The 24,301-nt window shown below is 40.1% G+C and overlaps 1 protein-coding gene across 1 annotated transcript; it reads right to left on the reverse strand.

Annotated features, from left to right (window-relative positions):
- Positions 1–1,237: 1,237 nt before the first annotated feature.
- On the reverse strand, positions 1,238–19,127 carry LOC309570140 (uncharacterized protein; the record flags this gene model as incomplete). The annotated part of the gene is made up of 12 exons (XM_082276768.1): positions 1,238–1,374; positions 1,516–1,626; positions 3,362–3,496; positions 3,818–3,998; positions 4,751–4,848; positions 5,399–5,572; positions 6,809–6,908; positions 8,330–9,008; positions 10,046–10,158; positions 11,818–11,874; positions 18,353–18,724; positions 18,951–19,127. The coding sequence occupies 12 exons, from the start codon at positions 19,125–19,127 to the stop codon at positions 1,313–1,315; spliced, it is 2,259 nt and encodes a 752-aa protein (XP_082132894.1). The 3' UTR covers positions 1,238–1,312.
- Between the last annotated feature and the right edge of the window lie 5,174 nt (positions 19,128–24,301).

Here is a 24,301-nt window from a genome sequence, read left to right on the forward strand (position 1 = left end):
GACTTGTGGCAAAGAAAAGCCTTTGTGTGCAGGCCAAAAGAACTTATCCTTAAAAAGATGAATAACCCCATGTGATGGCCCATGTTTTGTAGTGTGAAGGAACTGTGAGATTTTTCATGGGAGAGATGTTCTACACACAGCAGATTGTTTGTTTCCGGGCGGATCTGCTGTTGGTGGCAGTTTGGGAACCACGTGCAACTGAAGGAAAAACCCTTTTTTCCCTTAAGCATAAGAGAGACTTTTCAAGAACTGGAACACTGACTAACATCCCATGTTCTGTTATCCCTTGTGTGAGCTAGGTAAAAGGAGAGAAATGCTGGGGGGGGGGGGGTTGCTTTAATTTTGTTTTGTTATTGTCTCTTTACTTTTAATTCTATTAGAAATAAAACTCTTTCATTGTACTGCAACTGTTTAAGGTTTGTGCCTGCTTTGCTTTTCTCCTAATTCTTATCTCACAGAAGGAAAATAAGTACGTAATGAATATTTGAACCAAAACCACTACATTTAATTGGTGTTTCTGCCCGGTTTCGAACTCAACCCGCTACAGGTTGTAAGCTAGGCCTCTTCATGACAGGCTGAGAGCAGCAGATCAGAGTATAGTCCAAGTTTTCTTTCATCTCCACACTTAGTAGAATCATAGAATCACAGAATTGTTTCGGTTGGAAAAGACCCTGATCATCATCAATGTCCAGCTGTTAATCCAGCACTCTGATCCTCAAATGTCACATCTACACATCTTTAAAATATCTCTAGGGATGGTAACACAGCCACTTCTCTGGGTAGCCTGTTCCAGTGATGAAAACCCTTCCAGTGAAGAAATTTTTCCTAATATCCAATCTAAACCACTGGTGCAACTTGAGGCCATTTTCTCTTGTCCTGTAACTTGGGAAGAGAGATCAACCCCCATCCGTGTACAATCTCCTTTCAGGTACCTATAGAGAACAATAAGGTCTTCCCCTCAGCCTCCTTTTCTCCAGACTAAACCACCCCCATTCCCTCAGCCATTCCTCACAACACTTGTGCCCCAGACCCTTCATCAACTTAAACTGATAAATACATCATCTATAAAACTTCATATAAACTGATTTGTCATTAGTGTGTGTACTGACCTTATTTCAATTCAAGTAAGAAGGCAGCAGTATGAAACGACTTGGAGGTTTCAGTATTTATTGCTAGTTATTCATCCCTGCAATTTTTCAGACCTATTTCAACTAAGACAAATTAACAGTGCTTACATGAACATTACTTTCATTCACTGTAGCATAATATACAAACAGTCACATCAAATAAGCTTCAAATACACAGCCTCATTTTACCGTTGTCCAACTCTACTCCTCAGTGCTTTCAAAGTTTTCTTCATTATTGGTGCAATTTCTTCAACAACAACAAAACAAAGAGACCCATCAGGATTACAGCTATGAGCAACTTTAAATGCTACTAGTATAATATTAAGCATATAATAGTAGGCAGCAGGTTAAAACAATTAAATTTATCATCTTAGGAAATGCCACTTACTTTTGGTAGGCTTCTTTCCATCTTGAATCATGACAACTGAGCTAGAACTACTGTTGCCAGCAGCAATCAGGTTTGATAATGTGTTGTTTCTGTCTCTCATTTCTGGAATCCCTATTCTTTTAAAACAAGCAAATAAAGTTAGCATTTGATATCAAGCTACTATTTGCCCTGGCTCATTTTGAAAAAAAAAAACCAAACAAAAACAACAGCCTAATTGGACACATTTAAGAGACTTTATACAGTTCAAAATCATAGGATAATTCAGTTAGAAGGGATCACAGATGATCATCTTGTCCATTTTAATTCTTGAACAAATATTACATTTATAAGATTCCATGTCTCTTATTAGTCTTTAAATTATCAGAGTTTGTGACAGATCAAAATTCGTCAGCAATAACACTGTGATTCATAATGCTGTGCTCTAGTTTGCACCTTATGTTTATTTTCCTCTTTGAATACAGCTGAACTGCTAACTAGCTCATTGACAGAAAACGAGGGTAAAATGAGGGTAAATAAGAGTATTTAAAAACAATACCTCTGTAACTACGAGTAACTAGCAAAAGGCACAATAACTAACTAAACATGATGTTGGAATCCTCAGTCAACAAGACAAGGACTGAAGCAGATGCATATACAGAGCTGATGCCTCCTGCTGAAGACCATTAACCCAATGCAGCACTGAAGTGTCAGCACAATGTCACCAGTGTGACCAGCCCTGTGCTCCTCAGAGCCACTCACTGAGGATTCTGCCAGGGCTCAGCACCACTGCACACTGAGTGAGAACGGTGGCCTGCTAAGGATCTGCATGTCTGCCACAGGATTTTTAGCTCTTGCAAGACCAGCTTCTTAAGTGACAATTTCAGCTGTACAAATTCTGCAGCTTAAAAAACCAATAGATAAAGCAGTAAGTTAAATTCATTGTGCCTAAACAAACCCTTGTTTCTCAAGAAGGCAAAGCAACGACCTTCTTCACGGCTTCCTTCACACAACACCAGTTCTTCCTAATTTATCATGTCTGAGAAAAAAAAAAAATCACGCAAGGCTTGGTCTATCGACATCATTCAGTTCCTGGTCCAGAGTACTAGAGCACAAAGGACATATGTAATTGTATGCTACTGTACTTGAAGCACCTAAACTGGAAAGACTGGTCTCCCACAAAGCGACAATCTCCCACAAAGCAACTGAAAGCAAAAGCACAGTTCAAAGTGCCTTAAACTACTGTCTTGGGGGGGAACTATCTTTTCACTGAAAACAGCAACAGTATGGAAAGAACCTTCTGAATCTCATCAGCTAAAGGCACAGTTATGAAAATTTATCTGGTGTAAAAGCTGACTTTAAGAAAATTCTTACATCCAGGCTGCCCTTCCTGACCCATACTACAACCACCTTGAGCAGCAAGGCTGTTCGAGTAAGCTTCTGAAATTCACAGGAAAGAAGAAATATTAAAAGTTCCTGAGGTTCATTCTGGTCAGCTGTATCACACCAGGCAGCTGACTGGGATTTTATCAAAGCAGGAGAACACGTGAGGCTACTAGGCAGGTTTACAGACCCAAACTATCAACAATGGAATCGCCCTAGGATGCCAAGCGGCTTTGGTGCAATCTGGAGGAAAAAAAACAGCGTCCACTTACACTCCAGCTGGGAGGGTAAATTCACTGGCATTTTCGAGAAATGTGCAATGACAATGCACACGCAGCTGAGGAACACACAAGACTTAAAAGGCAAGTTTGTTTCTAGCTACTAGCCACATAAAAATAGGAAAGTAAATAGAGTTATTTAGAACTTTAAAATTATTTTGCAAGCACAATTTTGAACTGACAAAGACACATAATTAAAAGCATAGTACATAGCACTAACTTGCACTTTTCTGTGGGATGAAGCTGGATAACAGGTCCTGCTGTCCCATGGATTTCTTGCTGTCGGCGAATGTTCCTGGGTGGTTTTGCTGCACCGGTCATATAAGCCATTTTTACTTGCCTGCCTAATACAGAAGCAAGGAGTAGCAGATACATGTCCTTTATGTCCAAAACTCTTTGCATTGTTGCTTAGAATCTTCAGTCTAACCAGTAAGGTAAGATTTGTCTAATGCATAACATTTGCAGGATACACCAATGTATTGTATTAGTGCATGTATTTATTTTTAAGCAAATTTAAATTTAAGAGGAACAGTGTTTGTTCCTGATGATTTCTCCTAGAAGTACAGCATTAGTACTCACTGCAAACAAGTCACTAAACCAAACATATTGTCAAGAACAGCAGAAGAGTGGGTTTTGTAAGTGGAAGAGCTAAACAGAGATTTTACCTTTTGGTTTCTCAGACTGAGCTGAAAGAATATTTTTTGTAAGGATCTTCAGTTTTTCTTCTCTCTGATTAAACAGTCTCAAGTACATTTCACGCCAAGACTCATGTTCCCGAAGGCTCTCATTTTTAAAGTCTCTTTGGCAGTGCTTCTTCCACAAGTGGTCAGTCTCTTTTATAAATGTCTAATTTGAACACAAGATATTTTAAATCAGAGATTGCAAAATAACATTTTCAAGAGTACCTGTTACCTGAGCCTACAGACACAACCCAAGCCTCTGGTGGAAGAAGGCACAGAACAAATCCCACCACACGTGCTGACACAGATACCCGCACCATGGCAATACCATGCAGGGACACTGACTACAGCCTGGTAATCACACAGCTTCAAGCAGCAGACCTGGAGTCAGTAAGCCATGCCTACAGGCTAAACTTGTGAATACAGCAGAGGCTCAGGCCACTCTGGCTCTCAACTCGAAGCACACAAGAAAAGGTTAACTTGTCCTACGAAGGAGTACACACTGAGAATATCAATGTCCAAGTGCATCATGGAACTCAAGTCCTAACAACATAGATAAGAAATCTAACACACACATGAAATCTCACCCCAGCTACTTCCTGACTGATATGGTTTGCAGCCTTAACAGTTTGTAACTTAGAAACAGTTGGTTCTGACTTTCCCAGCTATTTCAGTGGTAAATACAGTGGTCATCTTTTTTCTTACTTTTAGAAACAGAAATACTCTTCTATACACACTGTCTTTCACTTAGTCATCAGTAGTAATTCTCCTGAATGTTTTGAATACTGACACTTGAGAAAGGGAGACTTGATAATGACAGCTGAATTCAAAGAAATTAGTATGCAAGACAGAAAACCAGTGCAACCCATGGAGTTGTGCAACTCTGTGGTTACCCAAATTTAACAAGGCAGAATTTACCAGATTACATTTCTCTATTCGAAACAACTGCTCTGGTGTGCAACGTATTAGCACTGGCTCAAGAATTTCAAAGGGCACATCTCCTGCTTCCTGTAGCACTACAAAAGAGGACAGTACTTTCAGTATCTCACTTATTTTACTCAAGGGATAACACCACTCAGTTTAAAAATAAAAACACAAGTTAATTTTAGCAAGCACTAACAGAATATCCTATGTCAGGCTATGACATAGTATTTATAAACCAGCAGTTCCATACTGACTAGCAGTTATACTTGAGGATGGATAAAGCATCTGAGTAGTCATTGCCCCATCTTTACTGATACGCATCTCTTCCTCCTCTTGCCCATGCAAGGAAGAAAAGAATCTCTTGATCACAACAAACATGGGGATGGGAAGAATTTTTGGTTTATTATTTATAGGACATTATTTTAAGTAAACTTGGACCTTTAAAAATGGTAAGCTTTCAAAACAAAGGTACATTTTAGCAGAGCCATCAATCAATCCATTTCTGCAAGTGCCTTTCAACCTGCTTCAAGTCACCCTCTGTAGGGAGGGACAATATATTTTAGTAGGCCAGTTGTTGGCCTAGAGAAAAAAAATCTCATACCCTTTGAGTCATGGCTGCTATAAACCCCCTAAAATACTCACACTCAATATTGTTGTGAAGCACACGGACACACTGTTCATACAACGTCAGCATCTTCGAAAGGCAGACTGCCTTAGAGCCAGAGTAAACCTGCATTTTAGAGTTTAGTCTCTGTCCTGTGAATTGAACTATCTCATCAACTTGCTGGGGCGCATCTAAAACAGCTGCTGTGGAAGCTGCAAGCAAAACACCAGGCAGGTTTCACAATGCTTCCAACATTCAACTCTGGGATAAACATGTATTACTTTTTCTTGAAATACGAAGTTATCATATTACAGTTTGGGGCCCTAGCACATACTGTAAATTGCAGAAGGCCATTTACCATTATCTAACACCAAGACAACATGTACACTGCAGGTGAGCTGCACCAACTCAAACCAGTCTTGTATTATTTATCTCCAGTCTATGTGAGCTGTGTTCACACCTCGATTACTCTGTTACCCACCTACAGGCACCTTAGTAATCCTCCTGAGCTATCTTAGAGAAGCCAGAAGCTGCAATAGTAGCAATTTTTCAAGATCCCAGTGGTATGAAACCACTGAAACATCAGAAGAGCTGCTAAGGGAACCACTGGCACGTTATGTCACCTGCCCATAAAGATTATAGTGGTTCCTATGCCAAAGCTAGACCTAGTGTGATGCCTTCGGTTTTAACTTTTGTATTTTTCAAATTCTGTACTGCTTGGTGCATGACTCTGAAGTTTCTTGTAGCCTGTTAACTTCTGCTCTCTCATGCTAGGTAGACATAACCAAGCCTCTCTGGCCCTGCTTTCCAAGGACACCAAGACTGTCCTAGGCCAAAAGTATAAACCAAAGAGCCACTAAGGGGGCGGAAAGGTGAGGGGAAAACTGGAGTTTTAATTGGAGAATTAACCCTGCTATGCAAACGAACCAAACCTATAAAAGGGTGAAGAACTCGTGACCTGGGGGTCCATCTTGGGGTCCATTTTGAGAATAGCTTCAGAGTCCCCAGGGTGTACCTTTGAAAGCCTTTCAAATAAATACCTACTTTTATTCCCTTACTCCTGTCTAGTCTCTGTTTCTGGGAGGCCTCTTAAGGCATCCATGCTTCATGTATTTGTTTTACCTAAGATAATTTCTACTAAGGCTTTGCCTGCTTTAAGATATAGACAGGAGTAAAGATAAATGGAGCCTGTAGAACTGCCTCTCGATTTATGCCTTCTCTATGCCTGTGGGAACCTTCCTCAGACTCAGCAAGCCATAAGAAGGAAGGCCCCGTAACTCTCTTCAGCTTCAACATGGTTTCTACAGGTGAGAAAGTGAAAGTGAGGCCCTTCTTTGCCATGGACTGATGAGCTAATACAGCTTATTGGAAAAGGGGATAAAACTTTTCTACACAGAGCTGTAAAAACCTGCACTATTTCATATTTATCAGCCTTGTATATTACTTACCTGTAAAGTCTGCAGCATATGGGGGAGATGATTGTGAGATCCCTGGCAGAATTTTAGGTAGTGGAGTATTAAGAAGCTCTTGGAAGGATGCCACCTTGGCCTGTGCACAGTCAAGGAAACACTGCTTCAACATTATAAATTTGGGGTTAACGAGGCTTAAAATAAACTACAACAAACCCCCAAACCTTTATGCAAATCCCAAAATGAACTAGGATAACTAGAATTCTTGTCTTTCTACACTAAAATTTACTCACAGGATTACTGTTCAGTATATCCTTTCATATTCCACTTACCAACACTATACCACAAAAGGAACTTAGTGGGACATCTGCAATCAGCACATAAAAAGATTAAAGAACAGAGCAGATATGTAGAGCTAAGGGGCTTTCAGATAAATCACAACTCAGGCATGCACTGAATGAGGCAAAACTGCAAGATGACAAAAGCATAATTCTAAAAGACAAGAAACAGCTTTATACCTGGTCCTACCGAGCCTGCTAGATCATGTTCAGTAAGCCATTTAGCCTAAAATGTTCACCACTAATCCCCTGAAAAGGGATTGAAAGATGCAGCAGCCTGTTCAGTATAGGTCCCTACAAATGGATGATGTGCAACATCTAAATTGGGTCTTAGGTGTCCTCCAATCTCAAGTCAGGCATTTAACAGCATTGCACTCCCTGCACTTACAACAGTATAGATACTATTTTAGTATCTATAGTAACTTTTCTCAACTGCTTGAATATCTGAGGTTTTTCCTCAAACAGTTTATGTTAGAGTATCACACAAGCCTCTACATTAATATTTCCCCATTTGGGACAGAAGATACCACACTCAGATTGCAGATCTTCCACAATAAAAAAAAAGCCTAAAGATTTCACATCACAGTGAAGATATAAATCTGAAGATAACTCTAATTTTCAGTGCACAAAAGCTCTTCATTTAAAAGGTCTAATTAATACACATTTTTACATACACATTTTCTCAGAGGAGCTACTTAAACTTTTTGTATTTCAAGGGACTAGGACAGCCCAGATTAAGAAAATGTATAATCTAGTTTTATATGCAATACTGTGGTTTACTTCAATGCACTTAAAGAAGGCTGAGTTCCACTGCAAACCTTAATATTCACTGTTAAAGAACCACAGCATCTGACAAAAGGACTGTTCTATACACAAAGAGCTGCAGCAGTCACAAACCAGAATGGTCAAGAAAGGAAAAAGGTGGACATCTTTCCAAAGGTATCTGCCTTTGCATTTTTCAAGTCAAATGCAGATTAGTTGATATGGATCAAACACTACTGTAATATTGGAAATAATACTAAAAATACAAGTAATTCAATTGCAAACTGTATCTTTTTTTCCCCCCAGTTATTGTAATTCTTGGCAATTGCAGTGCAGCTGATACATCAGAGTCATGCAATCTGTTCCTTCAAATACAGATAAATTTCACTGCAAATAGAAGTCCAAAGCACTTGTTTGTCTGCAGTTTATCTGCTATTATCTCAACCCTGTAGTGGTTTACCTTTTTACTGGGAGTTTCTGATTGCTCACTCTCACTTTTTTTTACATCTTCAACTCCCACTTTTGCCTGAGGAAGTTTTGAAGTCTTTTGTGGTAATGAGCTGTTCTTCTGTTCACTGCACTTTTTTGGCCGTGCACCTGTAGAACAAGCCTTTCTCTTTCTTTTGTTGGTCACATCATAAGTAAGATAAGCTTCAAAAGACATAGTAGGGGGTTCAAATTCCTCATCACTAGAGGATTTGTCTCGGTCTTTCATGACAAGATTTTGTTTTCGTTTCTTCACACACTTAGGATTTCTCTGTTTGGAAGCATCCTTACTGGGCTTTTCCTCCAGGGGTAATAAGCCTTCATTTGCTGCAGAGGAATGCTGCTTTTCTGAAACTTTCTTGCTGTCTTTGAACTCACTTTCTTTAGCCTGAGAATTGGTACCCTGGGAAGCGTGCTTAGAACCACTGGTGCTACATTCTTCATGATCACATTCTTTTGGAGATGCAGAATTTGTGCTTTGATGGGTCTTTTCACTACAAATATGCTCCTTATTCAACTTTGCAGAAATGGGAGCACTATTGGAACTTCTAAAGGCCAGAACAGATGTTTTGGGCTTCTCTGAAGGCTTAATCTCCTTGGAAACAGAAGATTTCATCTCACGTTTTTCATTATTTTTTCTTCTCCTGTGACCACTGCAACAATAAAAAAAAATTACATCCCATTCTACAGCTGACATTAAATTCTTAAACAATCTGTTTTTCCCTATGTTGGTAAAAATAAAAGCATAAAATCACACCATGTGTCATAGTTTCACAAAACCTAGAACTTTGTTCTGTGCTGTGTTCTTACTCTTCCATTATCAGCACAGAATCACAGAGCTCTTGGGTCCAGCACTGCTAAATATTGCAACAGGAATTGATAGCAAAACGAGTGGGGAATAGGGACATAACCCTGCGTAGGAAAACACACCTGGCAGTACTATCTGCTCATAACATGCTGGATACCACTTTCCACAAAAGACATGGTGCTTGAAATAATCAGGAGACAGAGAATTTATATCATGCTCTGTAGGCGATACAGATTAACAGGTCAGCCTTTATGATTTGCTTATCACAGATTCTAGTATTTTACTTTCCTGTTGTTTGAACAACTTCAGATTTAAAATGCACTATTTAGTCAAACTATTCCCTTGGCTTTCCCAGCTCAACTGCCTGGAAGTGTTGGAACTCTGCAAAACATCTAAAGCAGAGTGGGCCTGGCCATGGCAGTGGTGGCTGCTTCAGTCTCAGAAGAAACTGCATCGCTTCACTGTGACTCCTCCAGTGTTGGAAGGCCCTCTCAGTCCACAAGAACATTACAAGAAATACAACCAAATCACTGGAGAGCTGCCTCATTTAATCACCACCTCCAGGAAGAAAGAGCAAGTTTCCCAATTTCCTGAAGTGCAGAGCAGTGCCCATCGTGGTTTAGTCCCGTTTGCACTAGCTGGGACCTAAGAACTTGTGCCAGTCAAAAAAAGCAGCTGAAGTCAGAGTGCTGACTGGCCAGTTGACCAATAATGGTCTGATTATTTTTCTCATATTTTATAACTGCATTCTCATTTCTTCCATTCAATTCACATTCCAATTCAATGTGCATTTGTCATTCTAAACACCTTCCTAAGTTTCCAATCTGTATTTTAAAATTACACTACAGTATAACTAACTTATAGGAAAAAAAGTTCACCTACCTTTTACTTTCTGGAGAAATAATCTTCTTCCATTGTTTTAACAGACTTTTAGCTACATTCCCAGCAGTGGCATGTTTCCTAAAACTGTCAACTGTTTTGTCTATGCCAGTTTCCTTTTGAAGATATGCAAGAAAGATAGGCAGAATAAATCACAACTCTCATCCCAAAGAACACCTCCTCTAAAACTGCTACAAATAGTATTAGCCTAGTATTCAGGGCAGTCCTATGGCAGCCAAAGAATAAATGCACTCTTTATACTGCAAACAGAACTGAAGTAGTTATTTATAACCACACATGGGGAACAAGATGCAGCCTTAATTCATAAAATTAAGATAAGTAATTTTCCTCCATTAAATGTACAATATTTCAGGAATTTCACTTCTCTCAAATGCTTAAGCCCACAAAATGCATCAATTCAAATTTCCTTTAGGCTTATTAAGCACATTTCAGCATATTAGAGAGCATATATGTTGGGCATGGTGTAATGTAAAATACATCTCAACCAGTAGTACAGCACTGAAAGGTCAGAGGAGCAGTTATTTTCACAGTATCACTGTCTTCAAATCTCACGCTAGTGTGTTTTGTTTAAGCAAAAACATCTTGCAGACTTTGTTTGCAGAATCACAGGTGATGTTAATTCTGTATTATCAGTAAGCACCTCTGATTCACAAACTCTCATCTTTAAGATGCACACAAAATATGGAATTCAGTAGGTTCACTGCAACCTGTTAATGCTCTTGCTAACTAGTGAAATTACACTCCTGTGAAGTCTGAGCTATACACATTACTCCCACATAATCAGCTCAGCCCCTAGAAAGGGCTTCCCTAAATTCACTTCAAGTATATTTAGCTTTGAGCAACCTGATTTGGTTAAGTCAGTTATTGCAAACAGATGGAAGAATTCTGGTGGGACTATTTAATAAAGCTGTTGATGTTCTTCAAATGCATTAAAAATATGTGGAGCCCTCAGCTGTAAGACATCACTTTCCTCTATTTGACTTGAAGGCTTCCGTCAAAGTTTGTCCCGTTATAAAACACGCAACGTTGCTGGGAACATGAATCATCTGCAGAAACCCTTTGTCATTTTAAACAACAACTTGCAATATGAGATTATATATTTTTATTAGAAAACAAAATACATACTGCTTCATTCAAGCAGAAGTCTGCCCGTGTCTAGGCAGGCAAACACCTTTGCCTGAATAGGCCACCCAAATATCTTGGCAACTATATTTTTCCTCTTACTCTTCAAAGAATTCTCTCACAAAACCCACATTTTTCTTCTTCTCAAAACACAGACACATTGCTTACGATAGCTAGAAGCTTCACAGACCACTGTGACAATATGTAATATAGAATTTGATATGATGCAGCTTGGATGAGGATAAAAGCCACAGGAATCATTATTTGAGATGCCTGCTCTTTAAATGCAAGAAACTAACTTTGAGCTGCTAATAAAAGATGGAAGAGTTAGACAGCTGACCTAAAGAATGGTTCACCCATATTTGCTTTGTTGTAAGCATTGATTGAAGGCAGTTTTACAGTGAAGCAAAGTGTCCTCTATATGCTCCGTTCCCTCCTCAGTACTATCACTGTTGATGTAATACTGGATTTATCAGGTTGGATGACCAGCTTTTGGAAAATTTCTCTAACCAAATAGGATATAAAGTCAAAATTATAAAATGCAATATGTTCACTACTTCTACAAATGCACACTCCTAACATTTACATAGTAATTCACTAAAGAGTTTAATGTATTACTACTGATCACTTACCACTAGAATATCCAGCGATAAATCCAAACCTTGTAGTACCTCAAGTGTTTTAATAATCTGGAAGGAAACATTAGATTTATTGTTTTAAACAAATACTTGGAAATCCTATTCTGTTCTTCTCATCCTCATTCACATATTTAATCCAAAAACACACAATAGTGTCAAAAGGAACATCCAGTAACTCCTGGAAAATGTAAGCACTCCTTTACAGCACATCAGGGCCATGTTTGCAGTCTGTGCTGTGAACCTGTATGGTCCTGCCAACCCCTCAATTTCAGTAGCATCAGAAAATCCAGTAGATAGTTTGAATTTACTGCTACAAAGATTACAGTAAAAATAAGTATCACAGTAGTACAGGCTACATATATATGCCTCCTCGTCATGTAGCAGTGGCCCTAACTTGCCACAGAGCCAATAGAAAGCCACATTATGCAAAGCCACCATGCAAAAATCAGCAAGTCTCACAGTCAGCAGCACTACTGCATCAGTCCAGGCCAAGAAAGGACAACAGAGCTGGTCCAAGCCCAGACTGCACAAAATAAGGTTTTGAAAACATAACTGCAATTTGTATTTTAACAAAACAAGCACAAGCTAGAACAACTGTTTTCTTTTGCACTGTCAAAGCTTACACCTGTTACAAAACTCAAGACTTCCATAAAAGCAGGAAAGATTTTTTCACATACAAAATGCAGATCTTCCTATGAGAAGTGTTGTAATAACAAAGAAGACTCATTTATAAGCAGCGTATAAATTTCAACAGCAATATGATACAATTTCTTTGGCAATGGGTATATAGCATCCCAGAGTCTTGCAGCTAAGCATACGTCTTATTTTCCTGTTGTGGTTTAAGAATGGCATCTCCCAGTTTAGTGTTCCCACTGAAACATTCACAACCACACACATGAAACTATGTTATGGAGATGACAGAATTAATGTACAACTGAAATAGCAGCATTTCATAGGGCTTTCACAAAGCCTGAAACACTAGTCAAGTGTTTCAGATCATTGACACTTCTCAATGTAACAGCAGGAACACAAAACACACAACCCCAGAAATCTTCTGACAATAATAACAGCTATATTAATTTAAATAACTGATGAACTGTCATTTGTTATATTAGATACTGCTTCTTAAATGGCATTGCAGGAGGTGGAAGTGGTACTAAAAAATGAGTAGCAAGCTTGAAGAAACAATTTACAAATTGCGCTCCAGGGATATATTGCTCTACCGTTGCTCCAAGTTTCATTGTTCCTACAATGCATTAGAGTAGTGGAATCCCACACTTGACACTGATTTTCATCGTGTTCAGTGGGCTCTATCTACACGCCTGGCATGCAGTTCTGTAAATCATCCACCCCACAACAGTGCTTCTGAGTCTAGACAAGCACAGGAGAAATACTTCACAGTCTGGGAAAATGTGAGGCAAGTTGCAAAGGTAAGACATACACCCAGGACCAGAGCTAACAAATCAAATCTCTCCCAAAAAGTTCAGCTAGCTATAAAATGACAGGACACCTACCAAAACAAACAAACAAACAAAAAAACCCACAGAAAACCTTCCTGACCAAGATTTCAGAACCAGCAAAAAAACCATACAAAGTTCTGCTTATTTTAAAGATAAGGCACTCCCCAAGAAAAATAGTAATTGCTTACAATGGTAACATAGTTTCTAATGCTTGAGATGATCAGTGTCAAGTTAGTTCACTTTTATTTAATGAAAAGAATATATATCCTCATTGATTTAATTTATTTTGCAATGAAAAAAGGAAGTAACCCACTGCTGACACATTATATTGGATATAAAACATGACTAGATAATCAAGCAGTGCAAACCACTGGGAATAAATCCCATAGACCAGAGACAAACCTATTTGTGGAAGAACAGTAAGGGATGTTTTCATCAAGATACAGTGAATAGGGGTTTTGAATAGTTCCTCTTGACGGATTTTGGACTAAGTTAACTCATAAAGCCAAGTTTATTTCTGAAGAAAAAATTCAGGAAGCAGGCAATCACGATTCATACAACTTCAAACCAACAGGCTAAATTACAAAAGCACCTATACAACAAGCATGTTCAAAAGCAGTCAACACATTTTAAGGAAAAACAAAACTTTCCAAGTTTTCTAAACTAAAGACCACACTGCTCATTTTGGTTACTTGAAATATATATCACATTTGAAAAATTAAGACAAATAACACTGTTTCATTTAAAAAAAAAAAAAAAAGCAGAAAAAATTGATGAGACACACTGACAAGGTTTTTAGAAGTTATACCAACCACCTGAAAGCAGAGAACAGCTCAGGCTGCAGGGGAATCAGCAGCTCTGCATGTACAGGACAAGTATAAGACTCCGTTCTGTAACTGGACAAAGCAAATGGCAGCATCCAGCCAGTAGGAATCACACATCTCCAAGTTCTTGGGATTTAGAACCAAACTTACAGACACAATCAGAAGTAAAATATTTGTGGCAAGCATCTGTAGCAGCAGAGAAACTTTGTATTTATCCTATTTGCTAGAGACGTCTGATTTCTCTGCCAAAGACAAAGCACAAATACCAAGCTCCAGTATCTATCGGGCTTTGGTGAAGGCCAGAGAAAGGTCTATGGTGAAGCACAGGACACAGTAAAGTCTTTCACCAAAACCAGAGCTTGCTAGAAACACAAGCTTTGTTGTCATGATACCTATATATAGTATACCATTATAATTATTGCATAAAATAAGGCAAAATTGTGAAGTCTGTTCTGAGTAGGCCTTCAAAAGCACATTGAAGACTGACTATTGAGGCATGTTTCTCTAACCATTTCTTCTACCATAGCATTCGTGGCCTATCTGGCTCTTATCTCACTGGACTGGATCTGGTAATTTCTTTATGGAAGACTTTCCATATACAAACAATACATATGTAACCCTCCACTGGTTTTCAGACTGTTTTACCTCAAATACCACTATCAGCTATATCCTCGTGGAAAAATCTATCAACTTTAAAAGAGACTGTGAACTTCACAGAAAAATTTTGAAGAAAAGTTATCTTCATATACAATTCCTAGACTAGTCTACATAATTCCTAAATGCTGATTTAAAAAGAATGATCAAAACCCTTTAGGACTGGGGGTTTTTTTCCATAAAAGACATTCCAAGAAAACCCAAGACCTAGATCTTCATGCAATATAAACAGGCAAAGCCTTATGGACGAACTGAGAGCTGGCATACACATAGTGGTATGAGACAAAAGCAAAGAGGACAGTAGGAACAAAAGCCAGCAAGGATGCAGGGAAGAAGGGAACGCAGGCTGGAATTTGGAAAGCAGAGATCAATGGTAATCAGCAATGGGAAAGAAGCATGTGAGCAAACAAAATTTTCCAGAGTCAAAACTGAAAGCAAAGTAGTAACAACAGCTGCCAGGTGCACTGGGTTTGGTCTCTTCCCACGACACCAGTGTTGCTCCATCATCCTTTCTACAAGTGTTGTACGGTCTCCTCTTATTTCCCTATCTGAGCCGGGACCCATTAACAGGCTCCCAGACCATCTGTCCTTAGGGGACTGACAACATTTCTCTACAGTAACTCCTGTTTTCTCTCCTTCCTCGCTCAATAGCCACATCTCTTTTGAAAAGAGATCCCTATGATTCTTTAGCTCATTCTCTTCTATAAAAAAGCCTGTGAAATTCCATCAAGTCAATAACTTCTGGCTGAGCTAGATAACTCATTTGAAAGAGCACCAGGACTTTGAGGAAAACACCTTAGAAAAACCCAACTCTCCCAAGCAAATAATCCCTATGCCCTCAGCTAACAAAAACCCAAAACAAAAAAACCCCCACCCAAACAAAAAACCCCAAACCAAGACAACCCCCCCACACACACACAAACAAAACAAAATAAAAGCAAACAAAAAACCAAACCAAACAAAACCAACAGTTTGCCTAAAACAATTGCCTAGTATTGTTTCCAGCTACTAAATCTGTTAATTATACAAAAGGAGCTTTCCTCCAATCATCTTACACAACACAGAAATAAATGTAATTACTAATCACACACTTTACCTTGGTTCTTTAGTTTCATTAAGTTATGCCAGCCAGAGCTACAGCCATTCTCTGGCTGTCTTATTATCTTTCCAGCTTGGCCAGTGTTGTTTTTAAAAACAGTCCTCAGAACAGGACATAATATTCCTGTAATTGTCCGTCTATATAGCAATAATAACATAACCCTGCTAAGCTACCCAAAGATAGCATTTACCCCATAAGCCACTGCACTCTATTGCAATTTCATGCTCAACTGGTAATACATCAGAGCTCCAAATCATTTTCTGAGTCAATGCTTTCCAAAATACAGTCTCCTATCCTGAGTGACCTACATTCATAGCTCCTAGCTGTGACTTTCCACTGAGCCATGGTAAAACATGTGTTGCTCAAATGAATGTAGCCTACCACATGATCACATTTGGTTTCTAGAAGAGACTCTCTTCATTTGACACAAATTACTTCAGTATGTGTAGCATTTCCCTACAATGCTTGCTGTCTTTTAAACTAAGAAAGATTTTAGTAGCATCAAGTCACAAAGAGATGCATAATCACCCTCCTACCCCCCCCAAAAAAACACCACAAACCCACAAACCAATATTGTTTCCTGATGCGATCTGGCACTTATTTTTGGCAAGTGGAACTGAAGTCAGTTTTATGTATTATATCAGGCCCGTGACACCACTACTCAAATCAGGATTGGACAGAAGCAAGTCAAATGCCTTGAAGCTTGCATATATTTATTATAATTAGTGTCAGCCAAATGCAATTTGAGATAAATTTGGCAGAAAGTATCTACATAACATCTCACTGAGTGGTATGGATCATGACACCACTCTAATTCTGCATCAGTTACATCTTAACATCATGCAGCTGCTCAACATGTTCCTTTATGATCAGTGTCAATGAAGACCATTTTCACTGACCTTTATCACAGTTACTTTTTTCCTGTACCTTCCCTAGAACCATAAGCATCATTCAATACCTGTTCTTTCTTTGGTCAATTCTCTGAAAACTCAGTGGGTAGCTATCAAACTTCACACATTAAGAAGCTTTTGAAATGGACAACTGATGTTCTGCATGGTTATCAAAAATTTTTAGCACGTATTAAAAGTCCAAAGACAAATATCGTTCTCAGTATGGAACACAAGTATTTGAACAACAATGCTTACCTACATACACATCTGTAATATTGATTTGTAATTCTTTCCACACATTTCCACACATCCTCTTTGCCTTTAAAGATGCTAACCACATAATTTCACTTACTAGATTCAACTTCTGTTAGGAGTACCTTTCATGACTGCCAATTTACAGCTATCAGTTTCTCACTTTCCCTGCCACTCCTTAGGCCCTGTTACCCATAAATACTTCTATTTCAGTAGACAGTTTTAGCAGGGACAGAAGTGCTGCAGCACCACCATTAGGTGCTCCATTTTATGCAGCACCTACTTGCAGCTATGCTGCATAACAGTGTATCTCCTCCCTTAATGAATCATAAACAGAGTTGTTCTCATTTTTCACTTTAGTTGGATGCTTTGAAACGTACTGGTTTGGGATCACTTAAAAATTAATTACCTCTAGAATTGTTTCTTTTCCTTTGGTACCCCTTCAAAATAGCATAGCAACACTAATCCCAAGTACAATTCAGACACTATAATATCTGATAATTTCTGTAGCACAGGAAGAGATCTTAGGTTTATTGAACTGCAAATTAAAACTTCTGAAGAACCACCTGCACAGATATTTGCCTTTTAGACAGATATTGTCTACATCACAGGCATTCAAGAAGATAAACCATTACTGGCTATGAAAATCAGTATTTCCTCTATATGCATACACACACACTTTAAAAACAGGCTCTAAACATGATTAATAGCTAAGCTTTTCATCAACTACCAAATACAATGCCGTTTTTACTGCTGCCCTCTGCCTCTGACCACAAACTTGTATCAATTTTTAATGCCTTTGAAACACATCAAGGTAAAAGCGTTCTGTGTTTTCAAAGCAGATGTGACCCTCCGAAAAAAAAATTTTTAAAAAGCCCCTCAAAGCAAAAATGACATCACTCTTTTGGATACACCTTCTTCAGTCAAATGTGATTTATTACTTCATGAAACACTGACGCAAATTTGGCACGTGCTACTTTGCTTCCATTTCCTTGGGAGCGCCGGCTGCTGCTCAGAGAGCGGGGGGTACCTTGGTCCCCTCCAGTGCCCGGCGCAGCTTCACCACCTGCTCTGACCGCGCTCCCCACCCATCTCTGCCTGCTTCAGGTGTTCCTTAGCCACTCCTCGGGCGCACTGAGCAGCCTGGCCACCCTACAGGGGTCGTTTCAGAATAACATCTTAGTCCTTCTTGGACCAGGAAGAACAGCAAGGCAGGGCGTGACAACCCCCGCTCATCCGGATGTGCGCCGTTAAAACCAAGCAGAAGCACCTATTTCACGTAGAAGAGCTCTTATGAACACAAGAAATTACAGCGCAGCAGCTGCCGCATTTGCGCTCCGGGCCGCGTACCTCGGCGGACTCCTGCGCACAGCGCAGCCGCTCCTGCAGCCCCAGCACGCTCCGCGCAGCGCTCCGCCCCTTCTCCGCCACGGCCCCGCCGCCGGGGCCGCTCCGCCCCTTCTCCGCCACGGCCCCGCCGCCGGGGCCGCTCCGCCCCTTCTCCGCCACGGCCCCGCCGCCGGGGCCGCTCCGCCCCTTCTCCGCCACGGCCCCGCCGCCGGGGCCGCTCCGCCCCTTCTCCGCCTCCACCCCGGCGCCGTCACGGGGGTCAGTCCGCCACCGCCCGCCCCTCTTGTAGCCGCGCCGGCTCCACCATTGGCCGTGCCTCCCGGCCGGGCTGATTGCTAAGAGCAGCAGGCGGGCTGGTTGTCCGCTGCCCAGCTACCAGCAATAACAGCGCGGACTGTGTGCTTTTCTCCGCCTCGCAGGCGTAGTCGGGGTGGGCCCGTGGAGATGAGTCAGGGAGCGGCCTGCCCAGGGAAAGCCGCGGCGCCCACTGTGCCCCTGCCAGGGCGGGCTCGTCAGGGCGGCCGTGCCAGCCCCGGGAGCAGCCCCGAGCGGCCCCTGTGCCGCGGGCGCCGGGTGGGACACGGAGAGTGTCACTTGCTGGTGCACGCCTGATCTCGTAGCTGCAGTCACCTCGAGGGCCGTGGCATCCCTGGTGTCTCTGCGAGGCTGCCCTGTGGAAGGGTGCCTTGTGCTGGGGTGGCGAGGCCGAGCCGTGAAGCCGTGACTGGCGCCCGCAGGCAGCCCACTGCAGTCCTGCTCGGGCTGAAGAGGACATCCTTTTCTTTACGTCCTGCCTTACTTACAGCCTCATGCCTAATGCTTTTTGTTTTGTTTTGTTTTTTTTTCTTGGGCCCTGCAACTTCCAGCAGGACTCTCCCACGGGTTACCTAAAAAGCTTATGACAGGGAATCAGTCTTTGCTGCTGTGTGAACTGCACGTCTGAAACGGGATCTCTGCCACAGAGCTTGCCGGGGCTGAGCGTGGGCTTGAAAGACTCCCAAGATGAACGAGTCCTTCCTAGAAAAATCTGTGTGTTTGCAGAATTTCCTGGAAGTTACTGTAGATATAATGAAAATAGGTACACGGAACACCTTTCACTCTTTAAAGTGGTGTTTCAGGGAAGTGTTAAAAAAAAGTGCATCTAGTATGAACTACAGCGGAATTTTAAGTAGGCACAAGTCTGGTATTTGCACGTTAAGGTTGCTGCTCTTGCAAAATAGGTCTTATTACAGCTTGGCACACTGTATAGCAAATTCATCAGTAGAGAAACCAAAATAGCTGATAGGGCAATACAGTAGGTAGAACACTCAGGTTGGAAATGGAAGAAATAAATCCAGGTCCCTGATGCAGACTGGTTCTCCAGTTCCTGTACTCAAATTTTTATTTTACAGAAATAATTAACTCATCTTCACAGTCTATAGAGACTTCATCAACCCTTCCTTAGAATAGGTCCACAACTAGTTACTCTTTAGTTTTCTGGGCCAATAGTGTAACATTGTTTATACAAAGTGGCATTTATGGAGAAGAAATCTCCAGAGAAATTCAGCTCACACCAGCATTATGATTAAAAGTCATTATTGAGTAGAGAAGTTGAGGGTCAGATTGTCATACAGATTATGTGATTGAAGCTAGAATTCCAATATGTTGTTTGAAAGCCTAATTATCAAGCTTCTGGATTTCCTGGGATGAGGAAGATGTTCTTGCTGCCCAATTATACTGAAAGATCATGATTTCATGACAGTGAAGAAAACACTTAAAATTTCAAAAGTTTTCCTAGAACAAGAAAAAAATTTTTAGCCCAGATCTAACTGAAGCACTTTTTGTATTGCTTGTCATAACTGTCAAGAGGAAAGAATTCCAATTTACTCAGTCCTTTAAAACTGCAGCCAATGCTGATTATTACAAGGATTTGTTTGTTTGGCATTGATGTGTGACTCCTCTTAGGAAGAAGTGGGCTTGACATACACACAAATATAACTCCAAAAATTGTGCTGGCACTACATGCTCAAGAGATGTGTTGTGTCATCAGCTCTGCTCCAAGGCTTGCAAACTCTCTCCTCACCCTTAAGGACCTCTATATACCCTACTGGCAGTGCTTAGTGAGTTTCCAAGAAAAGATTGAAACTGTGTAGAGGAACAGGCTTTGTTTGAGCTCAGGAGACGAGCCTAGTGAGAACTTCAGGGGATGGGTCGATGTGAGAGGCTTGGCTGGGCACAACTAGGCAAGGAAGTAGGACCAAATGATGGAGTACCAGGGCAGGTCTGAGGGACCCACTAGGGCTGGGTGTCTTGCTGAACACTTCCTCAGAGCTACCTAAGTGAAATCAAGCCCTGTGCATTTGTTCCTAACAATGTTTTTGGTTTTACATTTATTCAGGTTAAAAAAACCACATTGCTTTTCCATCTCTTTTTTGAAAACACTGCCGTTCCCACTGAAGTTCAGTATGCTTTCACAGTTATTTGCAGTCTGCATAAGGAGTTTCACCCTTCCTAAAGTCATTGCTGGTGTGATTACTCAATACATTCAGATTAGTGCATTTAAAGATATTTTTCATAACTATTTATCATAGAGAACTAAATTTGGGCTTAAGGGTGTGTGGTACTTGGCTGAGCATACACAAAGTGATCTGAGCAAACAAAACAGTCATGATCTAGAGCTGAGCCTGAGTTTTGTTAACATCTGTAGCTGATCATAGTTTATATCTCCACATGGCCGTGGCTGTGACACTTGAGTTCCACCAACAAATCAGAGCATGTTGACTTCAAACAAAAGGCTTTCTATTTCCAGAAAGAGTGCAGTAATGGTTGTGCATGGATTAGTAAAGATGGTTATAATTGCCTAAAGGACTGTCTTTGCTGACAAAAGAACTTTCCCTATTGTTGATTCTGAATCATGCACATGGAGCAAATAATAACAATTGGTTTTGTTCATTAGGCTGAGAACAACTCTCTTGAAATGTTTCCACATTTTACTCCAAAAATGTTAAAACATTACTTCATGACCTGCTAGTGCTGCATGGACTGGTAGTATTGTCCTTAGTCACTCATACAGACCAATTGATTGTGAAGAAAATTAATTTTTTTTTTCCCAAGATTCACTCATACCTAAAAGGATACATCTTGAGAGGCTCAAGATATTTTTAAAAAATGTACTACTCTCTCTTTTAAGTGAGAAGACAATGATCTTTGCAAGGATTTCAGTCAATATAAAAATGTTTTATAGCAACTAATTTCTATGCCATTTGAAAGTAAATAAGCAGAAAGAACATGCTATTTTCAAGATATAAGGGAAACAATGTTAAGAATACCTGAAAATTAAAAAGCATATTAAATCAAAGTTTGATTTTTAAAACTGTATGATTTGTATTATGTAAATTATATAGCTATATGATCTGCATTATGCAAATATATTATTTTTGATCCTGAATCAGTTATTTTTAAAAGACTTTATTGTGTGCTAATTAATGGAAAATGAGAATGACTACTTCCAAGACCAGCTTGTGTGCCACACAATATCCAAGTATGCTATCAGTCATCCTCTAATCTCGAAGACCAAGTAACTAAAGGTTTTGTCCTAACTCAGAACCAAAGTTTCAGAACTATGTGAGATGTTTGACTTTGTCAGTTTTAGTACATTGAGATGTTGACTCAATCCCCACAAGATGGTTATCTCTACACTGTCTAGCTCAAAGCATGTCCAGTATTTTTCTGGAAATTAGAAATTACTTTTGTCTTTTCAGAGGATGCTTCTCCATTGTTGTTTCTGTTGATTTTCAACAGTGAATCTTATAAGGATGTTGGGAACACATTTGTAGAGACTGAATAAGAATTAAATTTATTTTACAATGTACTAGTAAATTTTAAAGATAGGAAAATTAGAATAATAATTTAATTTTCTACATATCATGATGTGTGTTTGTTCATAGGGCAAGTGTTCCCTTTATAAAGAAAACCCAACTAGCTGAAAAATAACAAAAGAAAAAAATAATCTTTCTCTGAAAAATGTTGGCTTTTTAGGGCATCTTAAAATTATGAAAATTGGTAGAAGTCTGGGCATGAGCTGTTAGAGAAGGGAACACTCAGTTCACTGATATGATATGTGTTTGGTAGTACTGTTTTAAAAATGTGCTTGTACTACCTACAAGACCTAATATTTTCCAAGTTCTTAAAACTCATGGGCATAGTGCAAAATAAATTCTTTGTATAAAAATCATTATAACTGATCCTATTAATGCAAAGCTTCAAAGTCTTAAAGATAGGTGTTGATATAAGTAATTTTATAATTAGATTGAACTGCCAAATTAAAATATATTGAGATGTTTAAAGATGATGATATATGTCATCCAGCATATTAAATTAATGCTATAGTTAGTTGTATTTTTCAGGCAGTAGGAATCTACATGTGAGGGAAAAAAAAGAAAGTATTAGATGGAGACTCCCTTTTTACAGGGAATCACAAGAAAAAGATGAGATGGGATGGGTACAAGTTACTCCTGGGGAGATTATGTCTTGACGCAAGAGGAAAAAATGAGAACAATCAACCATTTAAATAATTTCCCCAGAGAAGTAAGTGGTGGATTCCCCAAAGCTGGACACTTTTAAAGATTTACCTGAAGGGAGTGCTGGGCCTTCTTGTCAAGGCAATGCTTTTGCCAAGAAAGGTGGGACCAGATGATCCTTGATATTCCTTCCAACCTGGTATTCCATGATTCTATGAAAATAAGGCTTTATCCTTGATTTTTCATAGCTGTGGCCCTATTTTTCAAAAGGAAACCTGGTCACCTTGTTGCTTTTGGGAGGGCTGAGCCCTATGTCCCTCTCCTTTGCTCTCATTTCACACATTTGACATTCCTATTCTGTTTTTTCATTCTTACCTTGTGATGTTCTGTAGCTCCACCTCTGTAGCACAGCGATGCCCTTTTGTTCAAAAGGACAAGTGTTACTTTGCAGTGGTTGGCGTAAAAGCCCATCCAAGCCTGAAGGCAACCCAATAAATCTGTCGGATTAAGCATTCTACAAAGCACAGCCAAGAGAAAATCTTCCTGTTCTTATTCTTCCACTTCCCCCAATACCCTTCCCTTCCCCTGCAGACACTTGCACTTTTTTTCTTTCTCCCAGGGGATGAAATTCTCCTGGGATGTGGAGTTTTGACTTTATATCATTCCTGAGGTTGCCTAGCAAGGATGTGGAGGTAAGCTATTCCAGTGTACACTATAACCACCAAGTTAGGATACACACTTAAGAGACAGAAAATCAAAGTTCACATCTCTGTATCAGGATGTGAGCCATTATGCTTGAAAGCTGAGGCAAGTCTTTATGGAAGCAGTGACCTAACTCCACAAAACAGGACATGACTGAATCCCCGTCAGCTGGTCTCCTTTCCTCTGCCTGCATTTAGGCATGGAAAATCTAAGAAAGTGTAAAGTGCCAGCTTTTGCGTGGTGTTTTCTGTGGGTTATTTTAGGTCACAGAACAATATAATCCTAAAATGGGTTTTGATGGGACCTTCAAAGACTATCTAGTTCCAATCACCTGCCAGGGGACATCTTCTGCTAGACAAAGTTGTTTAAAGTTCCATCCTTGAACACTGTTAAACATCCGTGAACACTGTTGTTGAAGTTCCTGGCCTTGAACACTTCCAGGGACGGGGCATCCAGAGCTTCTCTATGCATCCTGTTCCAGTGCTTCACACCCTCATCATAAAAACTGTCTTCCTTATGTCCAGTCTAAACCTGTGCCCCTCCCTAGCCTCATGGCTTTCTCCCAGGCTCCCAGGTGGGCGCTGGGGAACCCCGTGGTTCACCATACACCCTACACCTGGGACAATTATTACCTGCTGTAATTATCTTCACCTTACCCTCTCTTTCCTTCCCTGTACTTATGCATTTGCAGGATCCAGCCTTGTCCTCCTGATTTCCAGTGGCCAGGCAGCCCAGGGAAGCTGAGCTC

The sequence above is a fragment of the Coloeus monedula genome, assembly GCF_965178545.1.
Source record: "Coloeus monedula genome assembly, chromosome: 2".
Taxonomy (NCBI): Eukaryota; Metazoa; Chordata; class Aves; order Passeriformes; family Corvidae; genus Coloeus; species Coloeus monedula.